The sequence below is a fragment of the Chenopodium album genome, chromosome 4 (genome assembly GCF_948465745.1).
Source record: "Chenopodium album chromosome 4, dcCheAlbu1.1, whole genome shotgun sequence".
Taxonomy (NCBI): domain Eukaryota; kingdom Viridiplantae; phylum Streptophyta; class Magnoliopsida; order Caryophyllales; family Amaranthaceae; genus Chenopodium; species Chenopodium album.
Window position 1 is genome coordinate 5,475,554 of NC_137837.1, and position 19,904 is coordinate 5,495,457.

General features: G+C 36.3%; 3 protein-coding genes across 6 annotated transcripts; 1 reads left to right on the top strand and 2 right to left on the bottom strand.

Annotated features, from left to right (window-relative positions):
• Positions 1-8,960, bottom strand: LOC145628696 (uncharacterized). Of its 4 annotated transcripts, XM_081681071.1 has the most exons (4): positions 8,518-8,959; positions 7,269-8,439; positions 1,347-1,478; positions 1,052-1,151 (listed from the first exon to the last, which is right to left on the bottom strand). In XM_081681071.1, the coding sequence occupies exons 1-2, from the start codon at positions 8,687-8,689 to the stop codon at positions 7,358-7,360; spliced, it is 1,254 nt and encodes a 417-aa protein (XP_081537197.1). In that variant the 5' UTR covers positions 8,690-8,959; the 3' UTR covers positions 1,052-1,151; positions 1,347-1,478; positions 7,269-7,357. The 4 variants fall into 4 exon arrangements, with proteins under 4 accessions (XP_081537196.1, XP_081537194.1, XP_081537197.1 ...); XM_081681069.1 differs by having other exon boundaries at positions 7,330-8,960; XM_081681070.1 differs by lacking the exons at positions 1,052-1,151; positions 1,347-1,478 and adding an exon at positions 1-333 and having other exon boundaries at positions 7,330-8,960.
• Positions 8,961-10,447: 1,487 nt separating this feature from the next.
• Positions 10,448-14,256, bottom strand: LOC145626445 (aldehyde dehydrogenase family 3 member H1-like). Its single transcript, XM_081678880.1, has 12 exons — positions 14,083-14,256; positions 13,801-13,899; positions 12,889-13,132; positions 12,603-12,671; positions 12,414-12,510; positions 12,070-12,276; positions 11,863-11,978; positions 11,679-11,783; positions 11,402-11,574; positions 11,185-11,275; positions 10,895-11,044; positions 10,448-10,802 (listed from the first exon to the last, which is right to left on the bottom strand). The coding sequence occupies exons 1-12, from the start codon at positions 14,124-14,126 to the stop codon at positions 10,563-10,565; spliced, it is 1,635 nt and encodes a 544-aa protein (XP_081535006.1). The 5' UTR covers positions 14,127-14,256; the 3' UTR covers positions 10,448-10,562.
• A 1,841-nt stretch (positions 14,257-16,097) lies between these two features.
• LOC145626446 (uncharacterized) lies at positions 16,098-19,735 on the top strand. The gene is made up of 2 exons (XM_081678882.1): positions 16,098-17,301; positions 19,374-19,735. Exon 1 carries the CDS (start codon positions 16,328-16,330, stop codon positions 17,291-17,293), a length of 966 nt encoding a protein of 321 aa, XP_081535008.1. The 5' UTR covers positions 16,098-16,327; the 3' UTR covers positions 17,294-17,301; positions 19,374-19,735.
• The last annotated feature ends 169 nt before the right edge of the window (positions 19,736-19,904 follow it).

Below are 19,904 nucleotides of genomic sequence, written 5' to 3' on the forward strand. Positions count from 1 at the left end.
TACACGAAAAAAAGAATTATATACAACATAAGCATTTTCCACTAGGAAAATAGTTTGTTTAATATCTATTTCAAAAATTTACAATGCCATCACTGGTATATTGCATGTTAAGACAAAGAATCAGATTCTGCTCATATCTCACTCAAAGTATCACATAAATCACAACCCTTAAACCTGTTGTGAGAACTCTATGCCAATCTACAGAATACATTGCTCCGCTATTTCTCAAACTTCTCTGGTAGCCCTATGGTATGCAAGTCAGCTTCCTCAAAATTTGCCTGCAACTTAGCCCCAACATTTCTTATGATAATCCAGAAAAAAGCTTGAACGACCCTGGAAAATAAAAACCGGGTTTAATACTCCAGGAGAGCCAGAAACAAGGAACCAGGAACATCCAAGGCAATCATCAGTCAGGCTGTGGAGGATATTATTCAGATGAAATGGATTTCTACATATAACATATTCCGACACACTTCAGAATGGGAAATGACTTGCACTTAAGAAACCCATGGAAGTAAAAAAGGTCTGAGAAAGTAAAATTTGAGTATAGCTAATTAAGTAATTAGTAAGTTATTTGAGTCATCTAATATAGAGGGTGTTTGACAAAGAAAAAAACCCAACTCCACATCTTCCAATTACTGGTGCAATTCCTAATCCAAGTCTCTTTGGAAACTGTTCCAAGATTTCCAACTGAAGTCAAGATGCTTAAAGGAGATGCATCAAACCAAAAATGTGTTCAAAAGGAAAGAACTTGACCTAACCCAGCAGTCCAGCACACATCACAATTTTAGACCACAAGTGCAGAATGATGAGAAGTAGCTTACCATTCAAGTTTCTTCTACATATAGTCCACAGGGGAAAACCAGTTGGTAATAGATCGATATTTGTGGCATCTCTTACAGCCCTACAGAAGTACTCCTTCCATCGCAGTACGATTGCACTGAAACTAAGGGTAGAAAAAATAGAGGGCTGATTGCGGCTTCTGACTTCGAAGAAAAAGTGCAAAGAGTTCCCCACCCCCCCCCCCCCCCACCCGCCCCCCGCCCAAAAAAAAAAAAAAAAAAAAAAAAATCCTAAAACTGCCAGAGGACCTGATGTATCAGTAATTTCCAACTCAACAAGGATTTGTTCAAAGAGAATCGTTAGATTACCTATGTTACTCGGACTCGGGTACCCATGTCCGACACGGGTATGTGTCCAAGTGTCTGACTCGGCTACTTTGTGGAAAAATTTTATGATTTTGAACTAAAATGAAGTGTCCGAGTGTCATACCCATGTCCAAGTGTCGAGGGTCCGACACGGGTACTTGAGGTAAAACGAAGAGTCCGAGTAACATAGTAGATTACTACATAATCTCAATCCTCAAATACCCTAAAAGATATAATGCTCTCCACTTGATCTCCTTTATCTCTGTTTGCCAAAACTCCTCAATTATGGAGTCTTCAGGCCTTTTAATGATAGGATCTCACATCACACACCTAAAAAAAGAGAGAAAAAAAAAATCTTTAATATATGGAGTACTTCATCATTTTAAATGCAACAATTTCACATTGGCTTTTAAGTCCTAGTCCTCTCATTTGTACAAGAATTTCTCCTATTAAGAAAAGACACCTAAATAGCATTTATTCAGCACTAATCTTGTAGATTTCCTGACATAAAAGCAGGATATGAATGGTTATCTGAAGAGCCTTCACATGAATAACATCCACCAACCCACCACAACACTTTCTCAAGAAATATGTTTTCTTAAACTCCCACCCCAGTATACAAGCACACAATCTACATAGGATCTCCACCAAGATAGCAGTCACCTAAAATCTAAAAGCAAAATTTCATCACTAGGAATTCAAAGACACTAGTATCGAATCTCTATATTACCACCAAAAGCAGGGGTAAGTTTTAAAGAAAAAGAGGCTAATTGTACATCTTGCCATAGTAAGCTTCCCCAGATGGAAAATCAGCAAGGACACAATGCAGATAAAAGATGACAGGATGTAGGAGAGCAGGACTGGAGATACAGGGATATGACAAAAGTTATTATTGAGCAATAGCGCTATTAGCCAGCATTATTCACATTTTCTATGTGGAGTTGGAGACTTAGAGCTGAAGTCAAAATCTCCTGCAATACTAATACGACTAAAGTTATTATTGAGCAACTATTAGTCAGCATCACTCTCCAAAGCCAGAAATTAATCTATCAAAGATAAAACTGTGCTTTGGGATGTGTAATCCCCCTCCATGTTGCAATATTAAAGGTATGAAGAAAGTATAACAAATTTGGAAACACATGTTCTATTGAAGTACAGGGCAATTTAGATGCTATAACACAACACCTTTATGTTAAGAGAATTACTGCATCTTGTTGAATGTTTGAGACAAAAATCTTGGCTGTATCTATGATCAGCAAGATAGAATATGAATTGTATAAGGACATTATCAAGCTGGGCCCTTTTAAGATAAGAGAGATGTAGAATAAGAGATCACAACACAAGTATTACCTCGCAATGACATGATTGACAACACACCAATGAGAAATGAGTACGTTTTGATGCTTATGAAGGTTATGAGTGTTGAGTTATGCTATAACATGGTCTACACTTATCCCGTCTTTCAGCTTAGCATCTATCTCTACAAGAATCTCTTATGTATTTATGCCAGTGAAGGAATACAAACTCAATCCAGAGACACATAAAAGGGCATACAGTGAAACAAATTAAAGAATGGAAGAGAAATTATAACACAAAAATTGTAGGATTACATAAAAATTACAATCCAAGAACGAAATTCCTTCGTCAGCATACGGACAATCTAGCACACTGTAAAATTAGTCACGTGGCACCTCTAACAATATTATAGCCGGGTAATGCCAAAAGGATGGGTTTGGCTACATGGACAAAGATGTCATCCCCATGAATTGTTCATGTGAATCCTTCTCCACCACCCCAATTCAATGCTATGAACTTGGAGGGCCTAGTTTTGCACCTCTTTTTATCCCTTCCATTTAAATCATCTTTGGTCTCCCTTGCTTACAACTAATACCTTCATTTTTCCAACTTGTCATCCTACAAAGTGGAGCCTCCTGACGTTGATGTTGGACAAAGCAAATCACCACAATCGATTCTAATTCATCTTACCCTAGGTAACTCTCTAAACCTACTTTAGATTCTATTTTTTCTTGTGAAATTACACATTCGCCTCAAAATACACATCTTTTACATGTTCATCATGCGAACATGCTATTTTTATAAGCCCGGCACTTTAAACTGATCAACAAACACCAATTCTATAATATTTTCTTTATATAATCAGAGGAATAATGAAATTGCATAGTGTTCAGACAATCTTCCATCTTCAACCCCCACCCCCTCTCTTCTTTTCTATCCATCCAGACCGAATTCCGTAAATATCTCAATTGATAACTCCAATCTTCAGTACTTCCCTACCTAATAATTGGTAAAGTATCCATCTTTGGTTTCCAAATTTTGTCTCCAAAGTTCCTACTTATCACTAACATTTGCTTTAAACGCACCCGCCAAAACATTTTCATCTGGAAACAGTATACACTATATAACAATAACCCATGCCAGTATTCTATCAAATACAGTGATCCATTCCTTTCACTTTATTCTGCATATTTTACCATATATAACCATTTGCACATTCAATAGGTATCACAGCACATACACAAAGATTACACTGCTATTAAGAAGCCTAGCTTACATTGTATTCTGGGTAACAGAGAGATCCTATTCATAACGATCAGCAGGAGAGAACACAAAAACCCAGATTATCGCAATAATGTGAATGATTAACCTAGCCACAGAATGCTTTCAAGCTGAAAGAGGAGTGGCACAAAAGCTCAAACGATAACAATGAGAAAGAAACCATTTGGATCCTTGAGATTATTGCAATATTGCCTATTTGTCAGTTTGAAAGGTAAACTGACTAATATAGATTGTAATCAACAAATCAGATCTCTACAGAATAGTGACTGATTTGTCAACACTAACAACATAGTTTCTTAATCAATCAATCAAAGCCTTACTCCCATAAGTGGGTCGTCTACATGAGCCAAATTTGATTATTCCGTGTAGTCATCGACCAAAATCTTCCTCCTCCACCCCTTACGATCCAATGCTTCATCCTCATGCAAATCCACATACTTCATATCCTTCCTAACTCCTTCCAATCAAGTCAATTTCGGTCTCCCTCTCCCAAGAAATATGATTCTTCCTTCTAAATCAAAGAGTGAAAAACGATTCTTCCCAAGAAAAAGCAAAAGAAACTTTGTTCCTCCTTTCTCCGCCTTACTTAGCATATTTTATACCACATTTAAACAAAATTGATAGCTGATAGCTGCCAAGCCACAAATCCTGAAAGAAAGGTGAGCCTAAAAAGACAGATGCTAGGAGCTGCAGCATAGGAGAAAGAAACTAAGGGCGCATTTGGTTCAAGAAGGGGAAAAAGAGAGTTTAAGAAAGGGAAACACGAGGAAAATAAAGGATAGACTTCAAATTCATCTTATTGTTTGTTTTAGATCTAGGTATGGAAATCACTCAATATACCACTACCCCTTCCCTTGTACTCTTCCACAACCACAACTGCAAACACCTAACTCAAAAGTGTTGCCCTAGTCATAAAGAAACTGATTAGTCCACTATAAATCCCAAGTTTTGGAACATGATAATCAAAAGCATACTAGTTCTTTTGACACAAAATGGGAAGAAAACTTGTCAGCATTAGCACCACGAGGCGTATCACAACTTTTGTAAGCTTGTAAAAGCTTTTATTGTAGAATTTTGATAAGGCTGTGTCAAAGAACCCAACAAAAAGGTTTTTTTAGGTTATTTCAATATTTGCCAATAGCATATGGATGTTGTGTATTTTTTACATCTCAGTCGTAATCAAGCATTTAAGGCCATAGAATTGTAAGAACGGTAGCATGACATGCAGATGTGGTCTCCATCTAAAATAAGCAAATCTATTGGACTATCTTTTAAACCTTCAAAGTCAATCTCCAAACCTCCAAAAAAAAAAGCTTCAAGCTATTCCAGTTACTCATCTTGAACTTGCTGAACAAACCTTCATCAAGGGAAGTTTGATCTTTGATGACCATCACATAATTAAGGAGTTAGTCAGGCATTCAAAACAAAGGGTCTTTCCCAGATGTTTAAACACATGGGAGGAAAGGCCTTTCCGAGATGTTAATAATGATTGATACCAATTGACCCCAATTTTATATGTTGGAGCTTCATAAATGTTGGTTTACTCAATAATCTGTCTCTCAAGCAATGGCTTGTATTTTCTCCCAAAATTTCCAACTCAACTACTGGCGCTATTCTAAATGTTTTCATAAAAGGTGAAGACCTAAAAGGGGATATTCGCCAAGGTATCCCACGCTTCTTTCTTTGATTGGGGTATCTTCTAACACACTTTACTCTTTAGTCATGGGTATAAATTTCAAGTTCCATCCTACTCATTTTTTTTTTTTTTAACTTAGATTGTTTTATATAGAAGATCTAAGTTTTATTGGCGTTTTAGTAACACTGTGTCCTTTCTCCAACAGACCACTCAGAAGAGCCAGGCAGCCAGATCCAGAATCCAGATGATATCAAATCTCTCAGCACATATCAATCAATCAATCAATCAATCAATCAATCAAAGCCTTAATCCCAAAAGTGGGGTCGGCTAACATGAACCAAATTTGATTATTCCGTGTAGTCATCAACATAAATCTTTCTCCTCCATCCCTTACGATCCAAAACTTCATCCTCACGTAAATCCATGCACTCCATATCCTTCCTCACTCCTTCCAACCAAGTCATCTTTGGTCTCCCTCTTCCTCGTTTAATCCCTCCATGGTCCCACTCTTCCACTCTTCGCACCGGTGCACTCTCGGGTCTCCGTCTTACATGTCCAAACCAACGCAGACGATTTTCCCTTAATTTATCTACAATGCCCGCCACACCTACTTTCTTGCGAATAACCTCATAGCACACAAAATTGGCTAAATACCTCAAATAATTAAATGCTTGCAGCCTAAGATCAGTAATATAATTTTGCATACAGTTGCATGCAGTCTAAACTCTAAACTATAAACAAAAAACTTCATCTTGATAGATGGTTAACATGCAATTTGAAAACGGCCACTCAGCCTAAGCTTGGTCCATGAAAGGCTTGTAACTCTTCAAAAGCCTTATCTTGACAATCATAGTGAGCTCCGACACTTTTATTTTTTTAATTCTTCTATTTCTCCCTGAGGTTTGTGATGAACTAACAGCCATAATTTGTGCCAATGAAAAACGAAAAAGGAACACTATATTGTACATATTATCCCCATTTTTCACATCCAATGACATGTAAATCTTTTTTTTATACAGGTTATCTTTGCAATCGTCATACTAACACAAATCAACCACTGAGTGCTAACTGCTTGCACAAGAAATGAATGTCACAGCTTCAGGATTGAGAGAAGTTGTATCTAGGCAAGCAATAGAACCATCAAATCTACAAAAGGAAAACTACAAAATAACCCACAGATCCTCAGTCTATGAGAAAGAAAGCCCCATTAGAATACTCACAATAAAAAACTTATCAAGGTGCCTCCAAAATATTTACCCACAAGCAAAGTGCTAAATAATATACCAAATAAAAAAGATTATCAAACAATCTAGAAGTATCTAGTTTTCTCAAAAGTGGAGTTGCTTAGAAAAAAAAAAATATACTAATCAGGACAATCAAAGATAAACTAGAACTATATTGAATCAGTTTTCATCTAATCTACAAGATAGTCAACTAGTCCGCAATATATTAATTACTATCCACTCCTATAGTCCATAATTTAGCCGGTCGAGTGAAAGAAGAACAGAGGCAAGGGTGCAAACAAGGCTGGAAGCCGTCCAACTTCCACTAAAGAACACTGATTTCACTAAATCATGGCTTCCTAAACAACTCCCAGGGTCCTTATGGAAATTTTGGCTTCCTCTAATTTGTATACTATATAGGACCGTCAAACGCAAGTCTTATCATTTATATAAGCTAGTAAACACAAAAGCAAAGGGAAAAGATCCTTGCATAAAGGGAAAACACCACAGGTACAACTAGTAATTTACAGACAATTTTTCGTTTCCTGTGAGGCCAAATTCCCTCCCTTCTACTTCTACTCAAAACACATGATTTTGTATAAAAACATAGGATGCAAACATCTCAATTACATACAAAGCATGAAAGCAGTATCATGTATTATACAGCAAAATGAAGTTTCTCACCAATAAAAAATATTTTCTTTGTACTGGAGGAGCTAAGAAGTAGGAAGACTAAAAGCCAGACCTTCAGAGCTTAGAAAGATGAATCCACGCTAAGAAGCAGTAGTGAATGCTGGTGATTCCTCACAACACTTCAAAACAATTGCTGGAGCCCCATTATCTAGCTTATAACTGCTATAGATTAAGTTGTCTTTACATTGTGGGATTGCTGAGTGCCTTCTGCTATATGTTTTAGTATAATAACCAAGCTCCAATTTGCACCTTTCAACTTTTGACAGCCTCCTCTTATATGTCCTCATAGGGCAGTCATGTTCCTCCTTGATCTTTACAGCTCCTGCTGACCACCGCCTACAGTGCGTTCTCTGAGAGGAATCAGGTTCTTTCTTGCCCTTAGCTTCTAATGATACCCGACCCTTCCTGCTATATGTAATCAAGCAACCATCTAGATCACCACCCTGCTTCTCGTCTTGTATTCTAGCACACTTATGCTCACAATCTTGTACAGTTTCAGGACATCCACTTTCCCCATCACCTCCAACATTGCTAGGTTTGCTAGAGCAACTCGGGTCAATAGCTGTCTGCAATCCAAGACCATCTACCTCAGGCACATCCTCACATTGCTTATTCAACAAACACAAGTTCCTCGATATCCTAGGTGAGCTATTCATTGCTCTATGCAACCTGAAAGCCAATTGTGCATCCACATCAACTGCTGAACCCTGTTGATCACCACCACTATCTACACTAACCAAACCCACAGCTCTACTAGCTACAGCAATCGCCTTCGTTGCATCCATCACCTTGTTAAAAGCCTTCTCCTTCGCCTCACGGGCAGCAGCAACCTTCTTCTGAGCAACAACATGAACATCATTCAAAGCATCCTCACCTCTCCCCATATCCTGTGAATCACAAACCCCAGAACTCCCCAAAGAATTCGTCAAATCACCCCCGGTTTTCGCCACTTTACTCTTAATTTTACTACCAACAACCCTAGCTTTATAATCATTCTCAATCAATTTCGGAACCCAACAATCAAAACAAACTGAAAATTCATCACTACAATTACTACCATTACCTGAACCAAAAGGAAACATCGAAGCGCACGCCTTATGAACCCTACGTCGACATCTCTTGCACTCATGAAACGACTCCATTGATGAAGATGAAACCCTAGCTAAACAATAAGAGCAATATTGCGAAGATTCAACAAGATTATAGCAACATTTACAAAGAAGAACGATTCGCCACTCACTAGCAAGGATTTGAAGCCGATTTTTAGGGTTTGTACTATTGATGTGACGATTGCAGCAATTGCAGTCCGACAAATTGGGCAACTCCCTCGTTTTCTTCATCCGATGATTTGGAGGTGCAGGTGGAGGAAAGTCCGGCGAATCCGCCATTGACGCCGGCGAAGGTCGCTTCATCGGGGTCGCCGACGAGGAGGAGAGAGAAAATTAGGGTCGGAATATTCTGCAATGTGAGTTAGGGTTTTTACAGAGAGAGATTTTGGGGGTATTGGTAGCTTGGTGCTTTGCACATTGTCAGAAAAATACTGTTTGTATTCTCATTGCCTCTGTTTCTGTTTATTTTTTTCCCCTAAAATTTTCTGTTTTTTCTTCTGTCCTATAAAAAAACAGGAACCCTAATTTCCTGAATTTTACAAGAATTCAAATTAAAAAATGCTTGATGATGACAAGTGGATTGTGGCATACAAATTTTGTAATATGGTTAGAAGATGTGAGTGGAATTACGAGTGTGATGTCGTCTATAATACTGTATTAACGAGTTTAGGTGTTGGTTATAACTGACATGGGTTTATATATCGTGATTGGTTTTTTTTCCTTATACAACATTCAATTTTGAGAAGGTCGTGTTAATAAAGTTATGATATGTTAAGAAGAATTCTAGATGCACTGAGGGGTATGTTATATTCACCGGATTTTCTTATTTGAAATACTCTTATCTATAAAAGCTTATTTAGATTGTATGTTGAACTTGGATATTCCTTGTTTAATCTTAATGAGAACCTATCTAAAACTAATTTTACTGTGTGGTAAGATTTTGTTTTTGTAAGACCTTAATTAAACTTCCTTTTCAACACCATCGTATAGTATATTGTTCCTTTATTGTACAGAATAACCCAGCACCAAAAATAGGACTGGTACATTAGACTAACTTAAATAGGTATGATCATGTAAGTATAGTTTGCATCAGATCATCAGCAGATTAACAAATTTTCAGAGAAAAAAAGGCTCTAATAATTTCTTTGTATAATTCTTTTCATGATGAATACAGTTCTGTTTTACATCTTGCAAACTGATATAAGTAAAAATTTTAGGGTGATTACATGCAAGATAGTGTCATTGATGGAATGATGGATGATGAGCATTCCCCTTCAACAGAAATGTCTCTAACAAAAAAGCATTTTGCAGCTGCTTATTGAGTTTTTGTAAGCGAAATCATATACAGCTGAAGGCTTTGGTTTGGACTTGATCTGATCACTTCAAAACTGCCTTTAATTTTCTGAACATAATAGGAGATTGCAAAGTAAATAGAAATTGCAACCTTGAAATGAGAAATATTAGGCACATAAAAGAAAGTTAACATTCTGAAAATTGTGTCTTATGTACTTAACACCGATCTTACTCACAGAACAATAGGTAGAAAAGGTCCAAAAGTCTCCTGTCATTAAAGGAGAGTTATGGTGCGCCTAGGAAGATAATTGGCGCTGTTTTGCTACATTGTCCAAGTAAAGACAGTATAATAAGAACTAGCAACAATGTGCATGGTACCGTATTATTTACTGAAATTGAACTACTAAAGGCCAAGTCATGACAACTTACAAATGCTTTCCTCCTGAGTTCTGATAGATCACCTAAGAGGCTAAGACGGCCTTTAGAGGCATCATCTTCCTCCATTGGTTTCTTCAGCCGTGTAAAGTGGGCCAATAACAATTCTTGACATGACTTTGATTCCATAAGATCAATTCAAAACAAATTGATCCAACTCTGATCTCAGAGCCATCAATCTTATCAAAATCAAATTGATACTTGATGTCCTAGGTAAATAAATCCTTAGCTAGAAGGGTTTCCTGATTTTATATCTTTCATAATCTTTATTTAAAGAAATGGTAAATAAATTAGATATTATTGCATTATACAGCAGAATTGTAAAAACAACAATTAGAAATTGTAAAACCAATACTAAAATAAATTAAGAAGTGTACATACACAAAATCATTATTTCTGTTACATGTATCAAAAAATTCCCTCAAAAAACAAAACTTTATATCAATCTTTATTCTTTAGACCATCCAAGTAGGGCAGGAATGATCTGCATAATGCTGCCACTCAACAAAGACTTCAACAGATTTAGCTTCTTCAGCGTGTATGGTGGATATCTAATTGATGAATCCCCATCAAAACTTCTGTACATAACGGCCTTCTTATGGCTGAATGCCTCAAAAGAGAATTTTCCATGGTAGTAGCCCATGCCACTCTCACCGACTCCTCCAAATGGTAATGCATCAACAGTCAGCTGTAGCATAAGGACATAGCAGCAAACTTTTGTCAGAGAAAAAAAAATTGATTTCTGTTTTGCAGAATTGATTTAAGGAAATGAAGAATTACATGCAAGATAGTGTCATTGATGAGCATTCCTCCAGCTGAAACGTCCTTGACAAAAGCTTTTTTAAGCTTCTCATTGTCGGTGAAAAGATATGCTGCTAAAGGCTTTGGTTTGGACTTGATCACTTCGAAACAATCTTCAATTTTTTCAACCTTATAAAGGAAATGGCAAAGTAACATCAAGTGACACTTATAATCAACTAGAAAATATAATAACAAAATGAAAAGGAACAGTGATGTATAAAAAGTTCAACAAAACCGAGTTTTATGGATTCAACACTAATCATACTTACTGTAACAATAGGTAGCAAAGGTCCAAAAATCTCCTCTGTCATCACAGCAGAGTCTTTTGGAGCGTCTACCAAGATGGTTGGTGCTATTTTCCTACATTGTAGAAGTGAATATAAGGTAAGAGCTAGCAAAAATAATGCTTGGTATGCAGGAATATATGATGTTATTAAGACCAATGAGCTTAAGCAACTAAGAATCATGGAGCATTGCACGCCTTACAATTGCATTTCATCTGTTTGACCACCTAAGACGATCTTATCAGAGACACCATCTTCCTCCATTAGTTTGATTAACCGTCTAAAATGGTACAAATTTACAACTCTTGACATGTCTTTTGAATTCAAAGGATCCTTCCCAAAAAAGTTGTCCAACTCTGAACTTAAACCAGCAATCTGTCAACCAATAAGGATAATATCAACATATAAGACAATCTATAACCAATAATCAGTCCACAACTCCACACATTATAAGATATCAGCAATAACAGTTGCATTACCAGCTTTGGAGCAAAATCTTTAGTGGTAATGACATAATCCGCAGCAGTGCAGGTCTGCCCGATATTGCAGGACCACTTTCCTGCTATGATTCTTCTTGCTGCAACCTGTAGTTAAAATTATGAGGAACAAATACTAACAAGGATAAGTATAAATATAGATTTTTAGTATAGGAAGGATTAGTACTTGCAAATTGACATCAGAATCAACAACTACAGGGCATTTTCCTCCAAGCTCTAATACAACAGGTGTGAGGTGCTTTGCAGCTGCAGCCATGACTATTCGGCCTACTCTTCCACTACCTAAGAAATAGAGATAGAAACTAAGGGTTTTCGGAGATGTAACTATGCTGAAATAATGAAATATTGTGTCAAAAACAAGTAAAAATATAACCTGTGTAAAATATTTTATCCCACTTTTGCTCAAGAAGGGCAGAAGTTTCATCAACAGCACCCTCAACAACTTTTATTGAGGTACTGTCAACATATTCTTGAAATAAGTTTGCGATTAATGAGGATGTGGCTGGAGCGATTTCTGATGGTTTTAGCAGTACTGCATTGCCAGCTGCTATTGCACCAATCACCGGATCAATCGATAACACTGTCAATTTTATTATGTATAAGTAAGACTGACAATGACATACAAAAAAACACATGTTCCTTTACTTAATAACAAACACAAGTCTAGGATCCAAATCATAATCATAGAAGATTAATACGAGGTATTCTCTTACATACAGAAAGGATAATTCCATGTTGAGATAACAAGGACAATTCCAAAGGGTTCTGAGACAATCTCTGCTGATGAAGGAAATGTTGTCAACGGAGTTTTCACCTGTAAGAAACATGGCATTTTCCTTCTTAAACAAGTTCTAACTTCCAGATTTTCGTCAATATTAATCTTAACTGTCTAAAAGAACTACTCACCTTTTCTGGTGTCATCCACTGCTTTAGTTCCTTAATTGCCAACTTGCATGCAGATTTTATCATGTTAATCTACATTACAGAAGATATACATTAAATGCAGATTGTCTACTAAAATTTGAATCATGTAAGGTTCCTAAGCTTTATTCCTCAAGGATAAATTCTATGTAAATTACATGTGTATCATCATACTTGAGATCGAATAACTCAAATTCAACTTCAATAACTATACGAATCCTGCAAATAAATATTGACATCCAAAATAACTTAGAAAAGCTTTAAATCTGACCTCAGCAACAAATGCTTCAAATTCAGGCTTGGAAAGATCTTTATTAAGAGCTTCAATGATATCCTTTTCCCTCTCATCAACCATTTTTGCAATACCCTCCAACTGAGCTACTCTCCATTCATAAGTCTTAGTCTTTCCAGAATCGTACTGTTGTCTAAGCTCCTTAACTATAACTCCGGTTTTATCTGCATCAAAAGATGCCTCCCTTTTCTCTTCTGCCATTACAGATATTGCTGCACTGGAACTTCACAGCGCGAGACACAATAATCAAACATTTGGCATACTAACAAAAATAAACTAAATATGAAGATAATAGTTCTTCAAACACATTATGTTACAACTAAAAGAGTGGATCATCTAGTGATTCTAGTCCATTCATCATGCCTCTCCTAATGTTGAAATTCGAAACCATGTATGAATTGTTATATTGTTAGGTATATATACAAGTAATTCAACTCGTTAGATCAACTGCACCAAGATATAAGCCATTCTTGGACTACAAAGATTAAAAACCAACATAATGAACGAACACATATGTACACATTTTAATCCGCAAAATTTCCCTATTAGATTAGTAAAACACGTAACTAAAAATTAAAAATAAAAAATTAAACCCAACACGACAACACGTGCCAATAACCTTAATAAACATGCCCATGTGTGTGGACCTAAACATGTCAAACATCCCATTAACACGTACTGGTAGTCTGGTACTATGATTGGATCACAAGTTAAAAAAATTAACTAAAAACACATTTCTTTTTAACATGTAATTAGTTCCTAAAATTCTTGAAAATAGATGATTCTGTCAATTCTTGGAAATAAATTCATCCAACAACCATCCATAACAAATCTTTAATTAAGTCAGCACCTTATCAATTACTATCATAATAAGCGAGAAAGAAAGAATACCAGTAAATACGTGAAGAAATCGCAGCACGAAATCGAGTATTAAGCTGATAAACTGCCTTTGCTGAAGAATTATTATTCCATAAACAACCTCCAAAGTTTCTATTCAATAAGACGGGAGAAACAAAATAAAAAAAAAAAATAATTAGATAATACCCTGTAAATATAATAAAAATAAACTCCCTCGGTCTGAAATTAATTGTCACGTTGATAGTGTAATAGTTCAGACCGACCGCAAAGAGTATTTGCGATCTCAATAGAAAGAGAAGATGGGTTATAAAATACCTGGGATTAGTCTGAAGTTGAACGGAGTAAGCAATGGAAGTCATTGATTTATAAGTGTTTGAATGGGTAAATAATTATCCTTAAAATGTGGAATAATGTGATTACCAGGAAAATTGGTTATGATTAAAAAAATAATTTTATGATAGTAGCATAGAAAAAAACGAAATATTAAAAGATAAAAGGAAATAGTTTGTATATTTTTCTGGTTGTTATTGGTTCTGTTTACTAAACGACCTAAAGTCATAACTGTCATTTAGCGGCCTACTCGTGATTATTTTTATTTAATTAATGATGTCACATTTTCACTCACTCACTTTATTTAATTTTTTGTCTCTTTAACACGTACTACTTACTATAGGAAGAAGAAAGATTGGGTCAGTGTTACTATTGGGCCATCATTAATTGGGTGGGTTGGGTTAGAATAATTTGAAATAAAAGGTGTGTTAAGGTTACAAGAAAGGTTTATAAAGGGAAAAATCACAAAGTTTAGGGAAAAATCACAAAGTTTTGAAATATTAAGGGACCGTTTGGTTGGGGGTAATTATCAAAGGGAAGGGGAATCAATCACCCTGATTCCCTTTGTTGCTGTTTGTTAGCCCTTTTTTTTCATTCCCTTTCCCCCTTTCATTCGCCCAAATCCTTCTAAGTCCATTCCCCACCCCCCAGGTATTCCCATTCCCATTCCCTACCACCACCACATCACCACCTTCCTACCTACCCAACCACCGAAAAACCTGACCCTCGCCGCCCCTCCCCCGCCCCTCGCCGACTCCCCCCTGCATCGGAATCGTCGATCTGTTCGCACGTCACCGATCCTTCGATAAACTTCATCGCTGCCCCTTTCGCACCTCCCTCAACCCTTTTCGCACCTCCCTCAACCCTCGTCGGAGGTTGTCACACCTCAAACGGCGAGGGAGAATGGTTTCTAGGGTTTATTCGGGGCTGAGGGTAGATTTTTCAGGGTTGAGGGAGGTTTTGCGAGGGGCGGGGACAACCAGCGAAGGGAGGCGAAGGGGGAGGGAGGTGCGGCGAGTGGTTTGGTAGGTGGAAACGGTGGAGAGTGAAGGTTTGAGGTCATGAGGTGGATGTGTGGTGGTGGTGTGGTGGTCCTCATTCCCCTTGTTTTAAAGATCAAACAACATAGAAAATTTTGGTTATCTTCATTCCATTCCTTGTCTTTCCCTTTGTTCATTCCATTCCGATTACCCCGTGTGAACCAAACGGCTCCTAAGTGTAGCTTTCTCATTTCTTGCGACGAGACTCGATTTTATTTATTAGTGATACGATATATAGTTTTGCATGTTATATTTTTTTTTTAAAAAAAAAAAACTTTTATAATTATTGAAGCGATAAGCTTATAAATCAATTCCAAAAGCAATTCTAGAAACCAAAATAATAGTATATTCATTGGTAAAGTATGATAAATGAAAATGTCATTTTATCTCAACACTTTATGCCTATATATTAATTTTGTATTCACTTTATATCAACCAAACTATTTTTTTAAATTCACCTTTAACCAATCAAATTCTACTTTCTTCTTTTTATATCCATGGTTAATCAACAAAAACTCACTATGATATATTTTTATTATTCATTTTTCTAAAGAGGTTTGCAAACAAAATATGTAACTTTCAAGTCTGTGTTTGATAATAACTTTTAAAGATTTGGCCAAATCAAAAACAAAAAAAAGAGTGTTTATGTTGCAATGTAGTTAATTTAATAGTGATTAACAATACAAGTAGCTTTTGCCCAAAAGTTTAAACATCATACCGTAAGCTAACATCGAATTATACTGGTACTCTGTATCGGCTAAACCTAAGTGATATCCATGTTTAACCATCCATGAGATTCATCATTTTACATTGATTTGGCAATCTTGAGTCTTGAATTCAAACATTCTTGTTATGATTGAAGTCACAAAATAGTCAATAATTTGTACTAAAATTTTCACACAAAAAAATTCTGTATTCATTGCTATCATCATACAAGTATTATTCATATGGGCTCCATTCTCTACCACCTAAACATTGGGCCAACTAATTCATTCATTCTGAAAAATCGAATATAATTCTGGGTCCATCTTTCTCTCTCTCTTCACTCCAAAGTACAGTATCAATCAAATTCAACTCAAAACAAACACTAAATTCCAAAATTCATTCATTACCCCCATAAAAAAACCTTCAATCAAAAGTTGTTCTTCTTTAATTTCCTGTAAATTTCTCTTTCTCTCAGAAAAAAAACAATGTTATCTGTAAAGCTGGTTAGATCTCTTGTTCTAGGTGAACCCATCATCAACCCTTTTCATCTTCATCATAATCATAATCAGGATGATAAAAATGGCAATGATAATGATATTGATGCTGGTGTTAGAAAAACCCATGTAGAGTATGATGCAGATGATGATAATGATGATGAAATCAACAAAACCCAGAAAATGTTGAAGAAGAAGAAGATGCCATTGTTGTTATTCATCCCAACTAAAGAATTAATATGTGATACTTTTCGATTAGCCGCCATTGCTAGAGATATTGGCATGGATTTTCACCCTTCTTCTTCTCTCTCTCATCTCCTATTTTCATGGCCTTCATCATCTTCATCATCATCATCAACAACAACAACGTTTTCACCTTCACCACCATCTTCATTATCATCATCAAACAATCGACCTTCAGTTTCATCGAATACAACAACATCAACTTCAACAATGTCGTTGTGGGGTTGTCACACAATTCCAAACGACGCCGTTCCGATCCCTTTTCCTTCTCTCTCTACTGCTTCTTCAATCTCTCTCCTTCGTTACTTTGTTTCTCTCTCTAAAGGGTTGTTCAAGCTTGTATTCCTTGAGATTGACCCTAATTCTAGGTTTAATTACTGTAATTATGATTGGGATTGTTCTTCGAATGTTGCTCTGGTTTCTAGGGTTTCTGGGAAACAGGTGAATTCAATGGAGGATTTTTCTAGGGTTTTAGCTGGAAATGGGTGGTCTCTTTTCCGGTCATCGGAGAATAAGAAAACGGCGTCGTCTTTGGTGTATTTGTTTAGAAAGAATGAATCGAATCGGGTTCGGGCGAAGAAGATGATCAATGGTGGTGGAGAGTGTAGGATTAGGGAGCTGAGGTTGCCTGCACTGGATTTTAAGAGTGGAGTTCCATTGAGAATTTTGCAGTACATCTTGCTCATGACTGATGATCTATTCTATCTTGCATAAATTATTTGGTGAGTTTTTATTTTTTCTAGTTTTAAATTTTGAATTTAATTTGAAGTTTTATGGAATATATGTTATGCTTTTTGGTAGAATAATTGCATTATTGTTATTGAATTCAGGAAAGAAATATTCTTGATTGTGTATGAAGTATGAAATCATCTGTTTTCTGAATTAGGAATTGTTCCATTGTTCTGTAGGAAATTAGTGCCAAATTTAATCAGTCTCATTGCAATACAATCTGTTGGAATTAGGGGATAGACGGTTTCGAAATTTGTATAAGAAAATTTGTTTTCAGAGGAGCACTTCACTTCATGGTTACTCTGAGATTATGTTAGTGAAGGGCTGGTTGATTTTCGTGGTTGCCTTGTGATAAGAGTAACGCTACTTTGTTTAGGTTGTTACTCTTGTTGGCCACCTGACTAGGGTAAAGACTAAAGAGTGAAAAAGGCCAACTTTATTCTTACTCACTTGTTTTTGACTTTCTTGAAATGTAATTTTTGTTAACTTTTAGGTTGGGTGATTTAGAGTTTTTCTTGTGATAACTTTGGATTGATGACTTGGGATCGTCTTTTTTTACCATTTTGTGTAAAGATGGAGGCCTTTTGAAAGATTGATGGCATATCGTTGTACGATATGTTGGTTAATATCTTAGCAATGAAAGAATTGAAATGCTTGCTGCTGGTTGGTGGCTGTTTTTTGTTCCTTTTATTTTATTCCTATTGCCAATAATTTGCCAATTAAAATTTTGCTGAAATCATAAGCTATATAGTGAAGGGCAGAGGTAGTCATGAATATGAACCTTGTGCTGTAGCGGAGCTAGAATTTTCTCACGTGGGGTCGATATATGGTATACCTGTATCTCAATTGGTATAAGCTAAACAATATCGCAATGGATGATGTGAAATTGAATGTAACATGCCCTTGTTTTGAGAAGTGAAAGCGATTTGACCAAGGGCCTAGATCACTAGATGGATTGTCTGGCCACTTTCCTCACAGTGTTGCTCCACCTATGATTGTCTTCATCTGTTTGGAGTAAATTTTGATAACATTTGTTCTCTAGAATGTATGTGTTGTGTTGTTTTTTCTTTTGGCGGTAGAGTGGGAAGTTAGAGGGCAAGGGGACCAGCAAACTTGCTCCGCTTAATCAGTCTGTTTTTCTTTAGCATTTATGCTAAACTAACAATCTAGATACTGTCTGCATTTCAAAATATGAGGGGCTAGTAAACATGGACCTTAAAAAGAATGCATGTATTGCCACTTTTAAACATGGACCTTAAAAAGAATGAATGTTAGACTCTTAGACTTGTACTAATAAGATGTTTAGCTTTTGTACAACATAATGTCAATTCCCAACACATCCAATTAGGTTTATATATACATGCCAATATCAATTTTGAATCATGATGTTTTTCTTTTCTATCTGTTTTTAAATGCAAATCTGCTTTTCTATGACGTTAGGTTTAGTTGATCTGTATGACTCTGTGTTTATGGTTTCTTTTGAAGCTCTGTTCAAATTTAGTTTGGGTTTGACAAATTTTCAAATAGTGATTGTGAAAATCATTTATGTAATACTCCGTAGTTTGTCAAACACAACACTATCAGCTCTGTATTTGAATGGTGTATACTGTACCAGAATCTAGCTACACCAATTTACCTCTACCTTGACATTAGATAGGAAAAAAAAAAACCATCCAACATCTTTGTTATGTTTGCTTTATATTTGTCTGCGCTGATTTATCTGAAAGGAGTTACATGTGAACTGCAAAGATCTCTGGTTTGTGTTATTACTGGACCCGGAATTCGCTGGGCACCTGTCGATCATAGAATTTTACATGGCAGATTTTTTTGTTTGCTGTAGTTATTCCTTCCACGATCCTCTTGTTCCCATTAAGCATATGCTTTTGTATGCTTGCATTTATCTCCTTTCTACCCTCCTAAAAAATTAGATCTGCTTTACACTAAAGGACTAAAGTATGCTGTTGAACTTTTATTATAAAGAGCATGTATTATACTTTTTCTTTCTACGATTGATTACTTCAGAGTTGGATGATTGTTTCCTTATTCTAAAATCAATTTTGTTCAGGGGCTATGCAGCTTGAATCCCAATATTTGGCGGATCTATTCAAGTAGACAGCACAATTATGCGTGGATCACTTCTACTTGGCCAGGAGAACCACAATTCAAGGAAAGCAAGGGTGAGGAATATCAGCTAAAGGAATGCAGCATCAGCTGACAAGGGAGTTCTACATGGAAAGCCCAAGCACGATAGTGATCCCGTATACTGTACCAGAGATCGAACTTCAATCAATACATTTTTCACACCAATGAGTTGTTAATATAGTAGACAGCAACGTGAATAAAACTGTAAAATGCATGTGTATTCCAACTGGGTAAAAGTATTCTCACCGTACTTGGAGTTTATAAAAAATGGAAATTATGGATCTATTCAATTAGTCATGTTCCCGTCTGTGTACCAAAGTATCATGATTCATTACCGTCAACTCCTTGAGTACACGGGGAGAAAATTATGAGTGGATATAAAATTACTTTTGGATGTAGTACCGACATCTTGGAGGTTTATATGATGATATGATATTGTCTAGAGTTAGCTTTT

Excerpts from the sequence above, each read along its gene's own strand:
- LOC145628696 (XM_081681070.1), bottom strand. The coding sequence starts at position 8,689 with ATGAAGCGACCTTCGCCGGCGTCAATGGCGGATTCGCCGGACTTTCCT.
- LOC145626445 (XM_081678880.1), bottom strand. The coding sequence starts at position 14,126 with ATGACTTCCATTGCTTACTCCGTTCAACTTCAGACTAATCCCAG. Across the intron at positions 12,672-12,888 it reads TTGAAGCATTTGTTGCTGAG|ATTAACATGATAAAATCTGC; the intron begins GTCAGATTTAAA and ends TCTGTAATGTAG. Across the intron at positions 11,045-11,184 it reads CTTTGCTACCTATTGTTACA|GTTGAAAAAATTGAAGATTG; the intron begins GTAAGTATGATT and ends TTCCTTTATAAG.
- LOC145626446 (XM_081678882.1), top strand. The coding sequence starts at position 16,328 with ATGTTATCTGTAAAGCTGGTTAGATCTCTTGTTCTAGGTGAACCCATC.